The sequence below is a fragment of the Desmodus rotundus genome, chromosome 6, assembly GCF_022682495.2.
Source record: "Desmodus rotundus isolate HL8 chromosome 6, HLdesRot8A.1, whole genome shotgun sequence".
Taxonomy (NCBI): Eukaryota; Metazoa; Chordata; class Mammalia; order Chiroptera; family Phyllostomidae; genus Desmodus; species Desmodus rotundus.
In genome coordinates this window covers 49,898,039-49,914,156 of record NC_071392.1, presented here as the reverse complement: position 1 = coordinate 49,914,156, position 16,118 = coordinate 49,898,039, and the positions used below count along the sequence as shown (strand labels likewise).

At 40.7% G+C, this 16,118-nt stretch overlaps 1 protein-coding gene and 1 long non-coding RNA gene across 6 annotated transcripts in view; one reads left to right on the top strand and one right to left on the bottom strand.

Moving 5' to 3' along the window:
- LAMB4 (laminin subunit beta 4) overlaps positions 1-12,221 on the top strand; it is a 113,471-nt gene extending 101,250 nt beyond the window's left edge. For 4 of the 5 annotated variants that reach the window (XM_045193449.2, XM_045193454.2, XM_071221684.1 and 1 more), the window contains 4 exons: positions 261-399; positions 2,796-3,005; positions 6,876-7,029; positions 11,453-12,221. In XM_045193449.2, the coding sequence (XP_045049384.2) occupies positions 261-399; positions 2,796-3,005; positions 6,876-7,029; positions 11,453-11,586 (637 nt within the window). In that variant the 3' untranslated portion in view covers positions 11,587-12,221. The remainder of the gene's footprint in view (positions 1-260; positions 400-2,795; positions 3,006-6,875; positions 7,030-11,452) is intronic. The other variant, XM_071221683.1, reaches the window with a different exon arrangement.
- The window catches only part of LOC128781168 (uncharacterized), a 60,514-nt gene that overhangs the window by 28,504 nt on the left and 15,892 nt on the right, over positions 1-16,118 (bottom strand). The window lies entirely within an intron of this gene.

Here is a 16,118-nt window from a genome sequence, read left to right as displayed (position 1 = left end):
TAAGAAGAGATGAGACCTGTATCCTTGATGCCCGTATCTGGTGAAATCTTCTCTGCACATGCATAGCTGCATGTTTTTGTTGGCACTTCATATTCCCGTTTCTCAAAATGAAGACTTCAGCGCTTTGTCTTACTTAAGCGTTTTAACTTACTTTATAAATAATTCAGTGAATTTTTTGGTTGAGTCAAATGAGTTCTCAAGGTGGAATGAATGAATAATTGCATATTTATCTAATCTGATGTGTTAATATTTTACCTTAGAAAAGCAGCGAATGTTCTATCAAATCTTGACAGAATGTTGAATAAGTTGCAACAAGTTCAAGTCGTTCACGGACGGGCAAATTCTACCACCACACAGCTGACTGCCGAGATATCAAAAATAAAAAAGAATGTCCTGCAGGTATTCCTCTCTTTTCTTTGACGCTAACCTGAAGTTGGGTTTGAGTATGGAAACAGCCCAGTTTTTACACACGCCAATGTCATGCTTGCCTTACCTGTCTGGTGGGATTATTGTAAGGATAAAATGAGCTCTCCCAGCACCATTTCATGTCATTGCTGACCAATCCTGGGGATAAAGCACCTGCTACCACAGCTTATAAATGAGAAAACTAAGACTCAGGGAGGTTAAGTGACTTGCCTAAGGCCACACAGATGATTAAAAGTAGATCTGAGGTCAGAGTTGACCCCTTTTGATACCAGGGAGAGTGTAGACTCTCTAAAGCTCACAAACCAAAAAAATAAAGTTAATTGTTGCCAGGTAAATGTGCATAAAATCTCATCTGAGTATCCGAAGACTGAAAGAATATCCTATCTAAAGGAAAGTGTTACATCCAGAGGTGGAAGGGAGCGAGACCACCGTGTAACACACGTAACGGATCCAGGAGAGGAGGCCTGGCAGTTGGAGGACAGGACAGGACCTAGTCCCAGGGTGTGTGAAGTCTCTTTCTCGGAGCTGCATCCCTAGCTCACCCGCTTCCCCACAGATTGCAAGTTACTCACCTGTGTTTTATAGCTCCAAATGCATGTATCTTGAAGAGAAGCAGAGAGCAACAGAACAGGAGGAAGTGTACCAGGAAATCAAAGGGTTGCATATGAAGAGGCTGCATACATAGGGTAGCAAAAGAATTAAGGCCTCAGGTTCTCCACCTTCTGGGCATATTCTCTGGAACAGGGGTTGACAAAATATAGCCCCTGGGCCAAACAGGCACACCAACTGTTTCTGTCTGTAAAGTCACGGTTTTATTGGAATTCAGCCACATATTGTCTATGGCTATTTTCATGCTACAATGGCACAGAGTTGAATAATTGCAATAGAGACTTTATGAATTAGAAAGTGTAAAATATTTACTATCTGACCCTTTACAAAAAATGTTTCAGATTTCTGCTCTAGAAAAATTCTGAGGTATGCTCAAGGGAGGGGCTTCAATTTCTAAAAAAATGTGGTCGACCAGTACCCCCAATGAACCCTCCTAGCAGGAAAATAAAAATCAAAATGTTAGATGGGGCATTTAAAAAATTTTTAAATGCATAGCCGAGTTAGTAAGAAACAGAAGAAATGCTCAGACACCAAAAAAGACAGGAAAGCATGAATCCAGACAGGTAGTTAAGCATGACCCTGAAGGCAGAGGGCATCTGCTAATCTCAGGGGTATCGGAGCTGTTAGTTTAATGGTCACTGTGCATAATGGACAGAAAATGAGCAAGCAGGGAATGAGGCCCCTGTATAGAGCTGAGACATTGAAAGGCAAAATCTTCAGTGAAATGTTAAACCATGACACACCCACACACACACACACAGAGATGAAGAGAGACAGAGAGATAAAGAGAGATAGAGAGAAAGAGAGGGACACTTGCCTCTTGCCTGGGGTGGAGGGGGAAAGTCTTCACTAAGAATTGCTAACCACAAGCCAGCTCTCATACCTAGGGGCTAGGATTCACACCTACCTGGGTGGCACCAAAAACCCAAAGCTAAAAATGTCATTTAAAGTGGTCCTGGGTTGGTAGTATCCTCAGATGCCTGTAAGAGGCAGACAGAAAATCCCTTCCAAAGAAATGCACCCTAAAACCAAGCCTCAAAGAATTTGCCCAAAACATATAAGGAAACAAATTGCCTTAAATACGACAGAAAACAACAGAAGCAAAATGTAACAGACTGCAGCTATTTCTATTATTGTATATTGAATACAAAGTAAGAACATTTACCCTGCTTAAGAATAAAAAAACATTATGACTGAAAAATGAGAGACAAGAGATAACAAGTGACAATTTAGATTTGAGAAATATTTAAATAGGACTTCTAGCTATGACACATATAGTCATTAATATTTGTAAGAAGAAAAATTAGAAGCCACCTGCATCAACAGGAAAATAATTAGAAAATAAAAATAGAATAAGATAATGATATATTTGTATAAAGATAGAAGTAGGGAATACTGTATATCATCAGGAATACTGCACAGGGACACAGTGAAAAGCATATGGAAGAACATGGGGTGACGAGTGTCAGACTCGGGGTAGTGGCTACCTTTAAGGGGAGAGAGGAGGTCCAGCAGGGAACAGTACATTGAGGAACTGTGCTCATTGGCCACGCTTTATTCTTTAACCGGCCAATGGGTTTGTGGGTGTGTATATTTTCTTTTGACCCTTCTCTACATCTGAAATATTTTATGATAACATTTTCCTTTTGTAAATGGAACAAAGAAATCAAAGGGATGAGATCCCTTCCCTTTAACCCTAGCTTCTTTTCTGAGGGGTAGTTACATCATTTATTTTCTTGTTTGTTTCTTGTTACATAAAGAGACTTTCTCCTCTCTGGTCTTTAAATCAACAACAGACTGAAAATCAAGCCAAGGAGACTAAGAATGAACTGGACGTTGCAGAGCGGCAGTCAGCTCTGGAGGATGAACTCTTCCAGCTGTGGATCAAGTTGCAAAGGAATCAAGAGCAAGCCATTCTTGCGGAAGCTCAGGCTGAATCGGCCCGAGGCCAGGCCGGGGGCCTTGAGGAGGTCAGTAGTCCTACCACTGTCACCAAAAGCAAATCACGCTCTTTGAAAGCCAATCCTCTAACCCCAGATTTTTGTGCTATTTCTCAGTACTTCCTGTGGTTCTGGGCCATCCTCAGTGGTGTATGATCGTAGGGCTGCCTCTGGGGAAGGCAGAAGTCCTCTGGACAAAGCACATCAGAGTGTTTATGCCCCATCTACTCACACTCATGTTCATAGCGATCTCCTAGTCAAACCTTTCCCGAACTTCCAAACTCTCACAATCTATGTCATTGTATTTGCCCTTTAATTAAATCATATAACATATAAGGAAAACATGAAATTAATGTCACCTGCCAGAGAATAAATGAAGTTATAAAAATCAGAGTTAATTAAACACTTGTGGAAAGTGGCCCATTAATTTATTTTTTAAGTATATTTTATTGATTATGCTATTACAGTTGTCCCAATTTCCTCCCTTTATCCCCCCTCTGCTCTGCGCCCCCCAACACTCCAGCATTCCCCCCACCTTAGTTCATGTCCATGGGTTGTACATGTAAGTTCTTTGAATTCTCTGTTTCCTATACCATTTTTTGACCTCTCCCCATCTATTTTATGCCTACCAGTTATGCTTCTTGTTCCCTGTACCTTTTTTCCCCTATCCTCCCCCTCCCGCGGCCAGTGAAAACCCTCCATATGATGTCCATTTCTCTGATTCTGTTCCTGTTCTAGTTGTTTACTTAGTTTTTGTTTGTGTTATTTTTCTTATTTTTAAGTTCATTTGTTGATAGTTGTGAGTATGTTGTCATTTTACGGTTCATAGTTTTTTATTTTCTTCAATTTCTTAGATAAGTCCCTTTAACATTTCATATAATAAGGGCTTGGTGGTGATGAACTCCTTTAACTTGACCTTATCTGAGAAGCACTTTATCTTCCCTTCCATTCTAAATGATAGCTTTGCTGGATACAGTAATCTTGGTTGTAGGTCCTTGCCTTTCATGACTTTGAATACTTCTTTCCAGCCCTTCTTGCCTGTAAGGTTTCATTTGAGAAATCAGCTGAGAGCCTTATGGGAAGTCCTTTGTAGGTAACTGTCTCCTTTCCTCTTGCTGCTTTTAAGATTCTCTCCTTATCTTAAATCTTGGGTAACTTAATGATGATGTGCCTTGGTGTGTGCTTCCTTGGGTCCAACTTCTTTGGGACTCTCTGGGCTTCCTGAACTTCCTGGAAGTCTATTTCCTTTGCCAAATTGGGGAAATTTTCCTTCATTATTTGTTAAATAAGTTTTCAATTTCTTTCTCTTGTTCTTCTCCTTCTGGCACCCTATAGTTTGGATATTGGAACATTTAAAGCTGTCCCAGAGATTCCTAAACCTCTCCTCATTTTCTTGAATTCTTGTTCCTTCATTCTGTTCCAATTGGATGATTATTTCTTCCTTTCATTCCAAATCATTGATTTGAGTCCTGGTTTCCTTCCTGTCACTATTGGTTCCCTGAATATTTTTCTTTATTTCACTTTGGGGATCTTTCATTTGCTCTTTCATTTTACAATCAAGCTCAGTCAGATCTGTGAGCATTTTAATGATCAGAGCTTTGAACTCTCCATCAGATAGGTTGGCTATCTCCTCATCGCTTAGCTCTCTTTCTGGATTTTTGCTCTGTTCTTTCATTTGGGCCATATTTCTTTGTCTCTATGTGCCTGTTAAGTTGTAAGGGGGTGGGGCCTTAGGTATTCACCAGGGCAAGGCAACCCTCCTTGCTGCACTTGGGTGCTGCCTGTGGGGGAGGGGCCAGAGAGGGAACAATGCAGCTTGCTTGCTCATCTCTAGCCCACTTTCCAATGAACCCTCGTGTGAGACTGGGAGTTTCTCCCACTGTGGCCACCCTGCCATAGTCCACAGCCAACTCTGAGTCTCAGTTTCCTGTTGAGCCAGCCCCACCCACATGGTCCCTGCCTCACTGAGGTTTCTCTCAGTTGGCCCCACCTTGTGGTCTGCCACCTTGTGGCAGGTTCCTACCAGTCTGGTTGGTCTGGTTGACTTTAATTCCTTGGTTGTCAGAGTCCCATGCAGTTTAATTTTCTGGTGTTTCTGGTTGTTTATTGATTTTAGATTGGTTGTTATCTTTCTTTTGTAAGTAAGTGTAAGTAAGAGAAGGGTTTCTACCTATGCCTCCATCTTGGCTGGAACTCTCACCCATTAATTTAGATTGCTGAAAGAATTTATCACCTCATTTACTTAGCAGGACATCTTTGGTTAGTAGCATTAATATGATAGCTTAGCAAAAGAAAAATGTTAAAGTGTCTTTACAATTGACCTATTATCTTGCTTTTAATCCCTAATGTGCCGGGTAAAGTTTCCACTGATGTTGAAGTTGAGAACATTTTCTATGGAACAGAGGTGAAGAAAGTTTTCCCTGTCTACCACCCTCTTCCCACTTCCATATTCCATAAAGATCTGACCTTTATTCGTTTATTTAATACCCAAAGTTGTCAACCATACAGACTGACATCAAAGATTTCTGTGGGGGGGACTCCGCCTGCAGAGTCCCCCCATCTGCCATGGATGAGACTAAGACTACCAAGACATGATCTTCTTGGAGAGGAAAGATGGCCAATCTCTCAAAGGAGAAGGGCCTTGAGCCTATTCTTCAGTGGGCTTTTATTGGGTTCAATTTGCACAGGAATACAGGTAAAGCTCATCAATCAAACCATAGATAACATTCAAAGAACTGTGAGGGCTTATTCTGAGTGAGGGTCAGTTAGCTAAAGGGCTGTAAAACTTTGGGAAATAAACTCATTTCATGCTAGGATCCTTATCAGAAAATTGAGGGCATTCTTAGCAAAGCAGGCTTCACAGGATTTTATGTATTCTTTCTTAGTCCTGATATACTGGGGAACCACCCATTCCTTCCCAGGGCTTCAACATTCGCCCCAGGGCTCACCGCCCTCCAGCATTGTTTCAGGCTTAGATCAGGCATGGGAAGAAAGGCAGCCAAGAGATTAGGAGACTTCTTACAGACAGAATGAGGAATAATGCTATGTCAAAGCCAAGGGGTGAGGATCCATCACCCCCTCTTTCTATAGTTCCCCAAATCCTTTCCTGAGGGCCCCTTCATGAATGTGCCTGTCTTAGGTCATCCCTCCCTTGAGGAATCTTACCCATCATTGGCTAACCAGTCATCTGCCCGAGGCCAAGCAGAGTGAAGTAAAGGGAGCAGAGGCAGTGCCCCTTCCAGGAAGATAAGCTTTGTCTCCTTAGTGGCTTATGGTCCCAAGGTCTTTTACTCAGCCTTAGCCACGGTGGGGGGGGGGAGGGGGGCTGGGGGGGTTTATAGCTTCTGAATCCAGGCAGGGTGGTTCCCAACAGATTTCCATTCTAATTCTGAGGGAGATCTTCATACTAACATTTCTACTTTCCTTCCTGCCTCCCTTTCTACCTCATTTCTCTCTCACCTTTTTGCCAACCCAAAACTGTATCCTCACTGAATCCTGCTTCTGAATCTTCACTACTCACTCCGTCCTGCGTCTTGCACTTGCAACTGTTCCCTCAACTGGAGATTTGTCTGGGGCAGGACCACGTCATTCTGTCCACCGTATCCCTCACCTTAGTGTAGTTCAGGACAAACAATCGGCACCTCATAAATAGTTGCACTAAAATGGAGTCATGATTGATGTTTTGTAACAAAGTTTTATTTTTAATTAACTAAAGCTGAGATTTTTTTCAACCTGGGAAAATGCAAATAAAAGCCCTGCTGGAACTATCAGAGTAACTCAAGCATATTGACTGGATTAAGGTTTCCTCATACTCCTCTTATGAACGGTATCAGACAAATATTATGTATGTAACATGCTTTATAAATATTTTCTGATGAAGGGAGTATTGCTCTATTACAGGAGTTTGTTGAACTAAAGAATCAATATGCTATTCTTCAACATAAGACAAGCGCAACAGGATTGACAAAGGAAACAATTGAAAAAGTGAAACAGCTAAAAGACGCAGCAGAGAAATTGGCTGGAGATGCAGCAGACAAGATAAGAAGAATAACAGGTATCTCTTCTCTTTTCCAGCTTTACTGAGGTATAATTGACAAATAGAATTGTATATATTTAAGCTGTACAATGTGCTGATTTGCTAGATGTGTACATTATGAAATTATTACTATAACTAAGTTAACACATCTATCAACTGACATGATTCCTTCTTTCTTTTTTGCTACCTTTGAGAATGCTTAAGATCCACTCACATGCAAGATACAGTATTATTTACTATAACCAGCTCCCTACCCTGCATTAGATCCTCAGAACTTACTCATCTGACCCTTCGACCAGCATCTCCCCATTTCGCCAACCCCCCAGCCCTGGCAGCCACTATTCCACTCCACTCTGTTTCTGTGAGTTCAACTCTTTTTTTTTTTTTTTTTTTTTAGTGAGTGAGATCATATAGTATTTGTCTTTTTCTGTCTGGCTTATTTCACTTACCATAATGTCCTCCAGGTTTATCCATGTTGTTGCAAATGGCTGAAATATATATACATATATATAACATGATAATGTATGTTATATATATATTATATATAAAACATAACTTTCTTTATCCATCTGTCCATTGACAGACATGCAGGTTGTCCCCCTGCCTTGTATATTGTGAACAATGCTGCAATGAACATGGGGATGCAGGTATCTCTTCAAGACACAGATTGAGTTTTTTTTAACAGCCAGAAGTGAGATTGCTGGATCATACGGTAGCTTTATCTACTCTTTTACCCACTTCAGCAGTTTGACAATAACACTGTCATCCTCCATCAGGAGGTAGAATTTGAATTTATCATTGCCACAGTTTAACCACATGAGTCCACTGAGGAGAAAGAAGGAGGGATTGGGTTTGCACCTTGGGGACTACAAAGTAACAGGCCTCTTGCATGGCTTTCCTTGAAAGGGTGTTAATTAGCATCCACTCTGTGTTAATCAGAACAAACTGAGATTTACCTTTGGTTACCTTGAAACACCCTTTTCTTAACCCAGTGGTTCTCACCCAGGGGTGATTTTATTCCCTCCCCTGGGGACAAAAACATCTGAAGACATGTCTGCTTGTCACAAGTAGGGGGCACAACTAGCATCTAGTGACTGGAGGCCAGGGGTGCTGTTAAACATCCCGTCATGCACAGGATGTCCACCCCTGTCCCCAGGACAAACGATTATTCTGCCCAAAGTCTCAATGGTACTGAGGCTGAGAAACCCTGGCGTGACCTATGCTGCTTATTTTCTCCCTTGTGCGAATCACTCCTTTGGACACAGTGTGATCTATCTCTGAGCAAGGTCTGTGGGTAGCAATCCAGGAGTCACATTCTGGACAAGAATTTTTATCAAAATGGAGATGTTAACGTGAACAACGTGTGCGCCCATAGGATGCGTGTAATCAGAACATTCACTGGGGTTTTGCTTTACACAACTGATCCTCATGATTTCCCTGGGCCATCACCACGTCCTCCTTAACTACCTCCAAACCAACAAGAAACATCAAACAATGAGTATCTAGGTTTACTTTTGGTTGTATATTGTCTCCCAAAATTGTAAAATAATCATATTCCTTTGTAATATAACTCTGAAAATTTTAAAATAACCCAAATTCCTCACTTATAAATGCTTCTTTGTTATAAAGTGAGTCTTTGGCCTTACAGCCACGCCTGTCATCAGCATGACATGCAAGGCCACGCCAGTGTGGGCCCACGCGAAGGAAAATGCGTACCAATGGTCAACAGCAGTTACCTCTGGGGAGGGGAGAGTGAAGGGGAAAACAGACTTTTTACATTTATACAATTGTTTAAAAGTAGTGAACTTGTGGATTTTTTTTCATTTTCAATATTTTTCCTAAAATTTTTAAAAGGAGATACTAGGAAAGATTAAAAAGGACAGACATAATGGTTTTGGTTTTTAACCCTATACTCGGCTACATAGGCAAAATCATGACAATCAGTTTCCGTTATTCCCAGACCTGGATCCTTTCTATAAGAGCAAAAGCACAGGGAGAGTATTTTCTGTATATTTTACGTCAGGGTCCAAATTGTTTCCATTTCTCCCCAGAGACTAAAGCTTTCACAGTCTTGAATTAGGTTGGGAGAGAAGTTGAAGTTCGGGGACTCTCCTCAGAGAGGTCTCAGATAATACATTCCATTTTTCCTCTGTTCGTGTTAAGGCTGTTTTCACAACTCAACAAATAGGAAAAACAGCCATTGGTTTGGCCATCTTCCTGACTCTGCCACTTGCAAAGGGGCTGAACCACAGGAGCTCTGCTCTGTTCCCATCTATTAGGAAGAAATGCATGTGGAATCCTAGAAAACAGCCCTTACTTACCTTGGCAGAATCAAAGTTGAGAAAGTCAAGAGTGGGCCCCACTCTGCAGCCAGGGCCCCTCCACAGAGCTTTATCAGTCAGGGTCTCAGAAAGAAATTTAAAGTGCACTTGGATGTAATTCTGGGTCATGTGTTTATAAGCAGCGTTGTCTCAGTTACCTATCCAAGTAGCTGCTTTCGGTGGTGGGTCAGCTGGCAGGCCTGCCAGGGAATGGGCTTGGCTGAGAAGCTGGACCTCTCTCTCTGTGGGGTCTTTCACCCCAGGCTGCTTTGCAGCATGCTTGTTTGAGGGTTCTGTGAGAATAAGCACAGAAGCTCTGAGGCTCTTGAGGTCCTACAACATCATTTCTTCCACTTTCTATTGGTTGAAATAATTGGCAAAGCCAGACATGGTCTGGGGGGAAAGGATAAATAGTCTCCATTTCTTGATGGGAGAGACTACAAGAATGCACAGGAATTAAACAAACAAGGGTCTGAAGGTTCTGGGTGACGGCCGTGAGAAGCCTGCGGGAGCAGGGACAGCTGGCCTGTGAATGCTGGCGTGGAACAGGCTCGCCTGCAGGAGCTGGAGCTGAGATGTAAGAACTGACAGAACCTGTTGCTCCCACCACTTCTCAGCCCCAGGCGGTGAAGGACAGCCAGAGGTCAGGGAGCCAGGTGATGTCATTCACGAAGGCTAGCTTTCCAGGACACACAGCAGGGTGGAGAATGGATCTGGTGGGGCAAAGCTCTGGAAAGAGACCGGGTTCACCAAATCTCCCTGCCAGAAATTCACTGACCATTTGTAAAGCCCACACCAGAGTCTCTGTGCAGAGGACCCAGGCTGCAGCTGTGGCCGCCACATGATTTTATATAAGAAAAATAAAGTGAATTAAGCCTGTAAAAAAGTTTAAACATAAATAAAAAGTAACCAGCACAATCTTGTTAACTTATGGAGTAGAAACATAAGTCTTGTCTTTTTTCTAGAAATACACTTCCAATCCTGAATCCCCTTTTCAATCCCAAATGAGATGTACTTGAAAGTTTCTAGTGACAGAATGCTCACCAACTTCCATAGCAGCGCTTTAGTCTTTGAACAGCTGTGGCTACTAGAAAGCTCTTTCTATTCAGACAAAATCTTCATGGAGCTTCCATCTGCTGGTTCTATTCTATTTCCTCAGACTGACCAAATAATAATAAAAGCCAAAACAACAATAAAAAACCCCACACACTTATTCTGCTTTTCTGGCCCTCAGATACTTAAGAATAGCTCTACCACATGCCCTGAATCTTCTCTTCTTTATATGAAAATCAGCAGTTAATTCAATTTTTGCTCACAGGACAGTTTCAGATTTCTTCACAACCTGGTTCTTTCCTCTAAACACACGCTGCATGCTAGCTTGACAGTTACCTGAAACCAAATGAGTGTCCAGGTGAGGTCTAAGCGGGCGCAGTGGAACACGGGCCTTCCTTCTTTTGGAGGTTCCACTTCCACTTAAAGCCAGTTTCTTTTCTAAAGGCTGCCTCACTATTAACTGTAAGCCATCGTACCTCCCCCATCCACTACTCGGTGGGCTCCTTCTTACGATTTAATAGAATTCCCAGATATTTGTTGATTGAAGAATGGATGGATGGATGGTGGATGGATGGGAGTGAAGCCGGGAAAGACACCACTTTGCTCTCACTCTACAAAGACTTCAATATTAGCAGAGGAGAACGAACTGAAAATGTCAGTCCTTTTTACTGAAAGATTGGGAAACCCTAAAGTGAAAAACACATGTTAAAAAGTAAACTTAAAATAGAAAGAACAAACTTTTGTAAATAGTGCACTTCACCAGATCCAGTCAAGGCTTGCCACCTGTCTCTTCATTTCTACTAAATTCTAACTAGCTATAGATGCCTTAGTAAGTGCCTTTAGATATAAAACATTTTGAGGCAAAAATATCAATTTGTCTGCTCCAATTTATATGAAAATCTTGAGAAGTCTGATTAAAATAAATGTTTTATCTCTTGAGTCAAAACATAAAACTAAATATATCTTTAAGAGACACAGAAAATCCTGTGTTAGGTATCATGTGGGCGAAGAATCAATCAAGTGGAAATATATCATTCACTTTATTTATTTATTTATTTATTTTTTAGATTTAGAAAAGAAGATCCAAGATTTGAATCTAAGTAGACAAGAAAAAGCTGATCAACTGAAACAGTTGGAAGATCAAGTCATTGCCATTAAAAATGAAATTGTTGAGCAAGAAAATAAATATACAACCTGTTAGGCAGTTACACTGTGAAGGCCTGCGCCTCCGAGCCTCTGCCGCCTGCCTCCCCAGAGCCCCCCTTGCTGTGTGTCTGCTCCGTGTGGCCAGGGAGTAGAACTCGGCCCAGGAAAGGCCACTTCATGCAGATCAGAAAAGGGGAAGGAAAGAGCTAGGCTCTGGTTTCAGAGCTCTTTCCTCTTGCCTTTCATAACTTAAAAATAATTAGTTGCATATGACAACTACAAATCTAAATAACTATTCTATTTGCTAATACTTATTTCAGGCAAATGAACCTAGAGGTTAAAATAAATTGTCAGAGGCTGGGGTTGGGGGAGAAGGGGCAGTTACTAACCAACCAGCATAAAGATTCAGGTAAGCCAGACGATTAAATTCAGGGATCTGTGGTACATTATTATATGTATTGTTAACAATAATGTATTGTACACTAAAAATGTATTAAGAGGGTAGATCCTGACTTAAATGCTCTTACCATGATGAAATAATAAATGCATTAAAGCTAAGTTAAAATAAATCAATTAATATATCTAATACTAGAATGGAATAAATATGGATGGTATATACTAGTGTTCCTATATTTTATTTTTATTTGGATTTGCTTTATCTGTAAAACTTATTCTGTTCTGAATAAAATGCATACAATTCAAAATGTAACTTGTTTTTACACCCACTTTCCTACACACTTATTGTCTCAGCTAAGGTCTTCTATTTTCCCCAATGGTCAAAAACTAAATATTGAACTACTTTTACAATTTCTCTGAAAACATTTCTGCTGTAAATAGTCTACTTATTTTAAAAGAGTAGCAATTATGTCATTATTGTTTAGTATAAAAAATCAGATTGTCTCATTTCAAATAGGTCTATGATTTCACAGTAACTTTTTTACATATGTGATACATAAGAGAGCACATTGCTTCGGCTTACTATCCTTCAGTAGGATTGTTTTAAGGAAATTTGGCCCCACATTTTAAAATAAAAAGTAATATGCATCAACACTGATGTATGAAGGAGGAAGAGTTGATGGAACCACTTCTATTAAGGATTGATTCATAAAAGATGGATTTAAAAATTCAACAAAGGGGCTTTAGGATTATATATAAATATTAAATTTCTTAAAATATAGATTATTAAGAAAATTTGCAGTTCCCCTGGAGATTCTAAAAAATAGAATGAAAAATAGATTCTTTTCTATAGGAAGGATCACCCCAGAAATCTCTTATATTATTGTAATTCTCCACGTGTCCAGCACTTAGACTTGGTTGGGCACCTACACCAATGAATGGCACACAGAATGAACCAGAGGGCTGAAAATAAAACTGTTGCAAAATCTAAGCTGTTTCCTCTAATGTAGAGGCTGGAACATACTCCAGCTTTCCCACCGGGATACTGACTTTCAACTTTGTACAAATGAAAAACTTACATTTTACAAGCGTCATTGTTTGCAATACCAGCTTTCAGTTGCGCTACCTTTTCAGTGGTCAGAGTCATAGGCCAGAGTGTGGCAAGGGTTAAAGGGGGGAGGGTTTCTGTCCTCCGACTGGGAGGCTGTTGAGTTCTGAAAAGACAGAAAGTTCCCCAGCCATGAAGAAGGTACAGTAATCTGGGGAATAAAGGGCAAGGGCAAAATAAACCCATCCTCTCCGTGGGCCTCCAGGGATTGCAGTTCACTGAGGTTAAGAAGTATGTGATACACCCTGAAAAGACTGCAATTAAAAAGTGGTTATATATTTTAATTTCTTGGTGTTGAAAATAATAAACATTGGTTATCTTTTTGTGAAAGATACATATGTAAAAAATCTCATTCCTCAGTAACGTCAGATAAATCATCCTTTTATTACTTGCTGTATCAATTGTTAAAGATATTAGCAAGGCAAAGATTCAGTGAAACAGTATCTCTTATACATTGCAGAGTAATTTGACAATGTGTAACAATGTTTATCCTATGGAGGTGATCATTTTGTAAATTACATAAATGTCTAATTGCTATGTTGTGCACCTGAAATTAATATAATATTGTATGTCAGCTATAATTGAAAAATTAAAATAGTTTTTAGGATATTAAGTATAAAAATAATCTTAAATACAGGTGAGAAAAGCATTGTGAATAATTTATTGCAGCACTACTTATGCTAAAAATGCAAAGATTCCAGTACTGGTCGAGTGGCTGAGTTGGTTGGAGCATCATCCCTTACACCAAAAGGTTGTGGGTTCGATTCCCAGTCAGGGCACGTGCCTAGGTTTCAGGTTCAATCCCTGGTCAGGGCATGTATGAGAGGCAACTGATAGATGTTTCTCCCTCACATCTACATCTGTCTTTCTCTCTCTCTCCCTCCTCCTCTCTCTAAAATCAATAAACATATCCTCAGGTGAGGATTAAAAAAAAAAAAGGACTGATACACTTGAAAAAGAGAGCAAAAAAGAATCCAAATAACAACTAAAAAACAGTTAAATATTATTTTACCAGTCTGAATTCTTGGTGGCAAACACTGAAAACCAATGACAGCTTTTTAAGCAGAAAAGGAATTTATAGATAGGCTCTCTAATAGTGCATAAAATTGAAGAAATGGTTGGAAAAAATGTAACCAAAGGCAATTATGCATCTAGGAATATACCCAAGATCACACCTCAGTAACACTCAGGTTAAGCTGCTAATGTTGGCCTTGCTGGACACTCTGCACCATGCTGTTAACTTCCAACTGTCCCAGCATCTTCTGTCATTCTCTCATGACTCGACGAACCCGGTAGTAGTATCCAGGTGGCTGAGCCTCTTCACATCCTGCCAGGCAGTGAGACCGGAGAATATCTGCCCACTTTGGTTTTGATTGTGGGAGGGGAGTTTTGCCTCTACCTCTCTTTGGAATCTTCCAAGGTAGGAAGGATTTTGATGCCAGACATCAGAAAATTACAAAGTTTCATTATAGACCACCTCGTTGACTTCCATTTAATATTATACATTATTCATCCCGTTTTTTTTTTCTAAAACAAATGTTTCTGGCAAATGATGTTGCATGCACTCAGTCATTGGAGAGCACATTCGCCCTGGCTTCACGGAACCATCCCAAAGTCCCATCGCTCACTGAGTGCACCAGCTCCAAGGCTGTGGTCTCCAGCTGCACTCTGCTCCTTTCCCACTTTGTGACAATTCTATCTTGAAATGCCACAGCTTGTGATGGAAATGATAGAGTTCACCATCAATATCCACCAAGTATAGAAGAGTGGGGGAAAGAAGGGAGATAAAAAGAAATTAAATACGATATATATTTTTTATAATAAAAACATAAGTACATACAAAACATCGCATATTGAGAAACAGATTAAGATTGCATTTCTATAAATTCAAGAGTCTATGGTTGGGATCACAAACCCCAACTACTCAGTACCACTCATTCCACATTCCGTCCGCCTTCAGCAAGCATCTCTTTACCAGGCAGAATGACCCAAACCTTCCTTCCTGAGCTTTTTGAGCTCTGGAGGCCTGACATAGGTAAGGGTAGAGTGCTCTTGTGCTACATTTGTTTTCTGGACAAGGCAGGGCTAGACTGTCTAGATTCCAGCCACACCCTACCCTGCTGCCACTGTGGATCTATTTCCCTTTAAGAGTTAAGATAATTACCCCAGTCAAAAGCAGAACCCCTCCCCCTGCTTTTGGACCTATTTATCCTTTAGCATGAAGAGCCTTAAATAGCTGGTTGTGTAGTTCTCAGTGGCACAAATGGTGTGTCATCTAGTAACAACATACTTCCTGAGACACCAGCGTCTGAAGTCATAGGGACAGAGAGTAAAATTTTGCCTCTGAATCATTTGGATGTAATTGTGAGCTATGTCACAGTTACTTGTGGTTTATTTTCACTCGTGGTTTTAGATTCATGTACTCTGCCTATGATGCTCCATCAGCTCTCGCAATAGAAGGCCTGGCTCTGCCTCCCAGCTAAGAAAAATCTGATGTAAAATAGAAAAAAAATGTTAAATAAATTAAACTCTGTAAAGCACTTATATGTGATTGCCAACTGATAATGATTTTAATTCTTCATATAAAATATTTACATGGATCAACATGAATATACGTTTTTGCCTCTGTTATAATTATTTTAATAGTTTCCTAAATTTGGGTTGAGTGAACCTACATTTACCTAGCACTGTGAGATCTGTTGAGGAGTGGGAGAGACTAACATACTCGTAGAGACATCTAGACCGAATTCTGAGCATCTCAGAGCAGGGGTGAGTGAAGGGCAGGAGTTAGGGAGCCAAAGTTCGCCCTGAGTAGGGACCAGGCCTGCAAGGACTGAGACTGGCAGTAACAGGGGCAGGCGGACAGGATCTAAGACACTGAATGTGAAGGAGGGACAAGACAGTGGACAATGGACTGTGGAGGTCACACATGACGTGGGTGGGCCAGTAAGCTTGAGGAAACCCTGTTATCACAGGCCAGGTAGAAACAGTTGCAACGCAGCCAGTCACATCAGAAAGTCATTATGAAGATCAGAAAACAAGGGACTGTGAGGTAGCCAGAGTGGTCCATGAAGAAATCAACC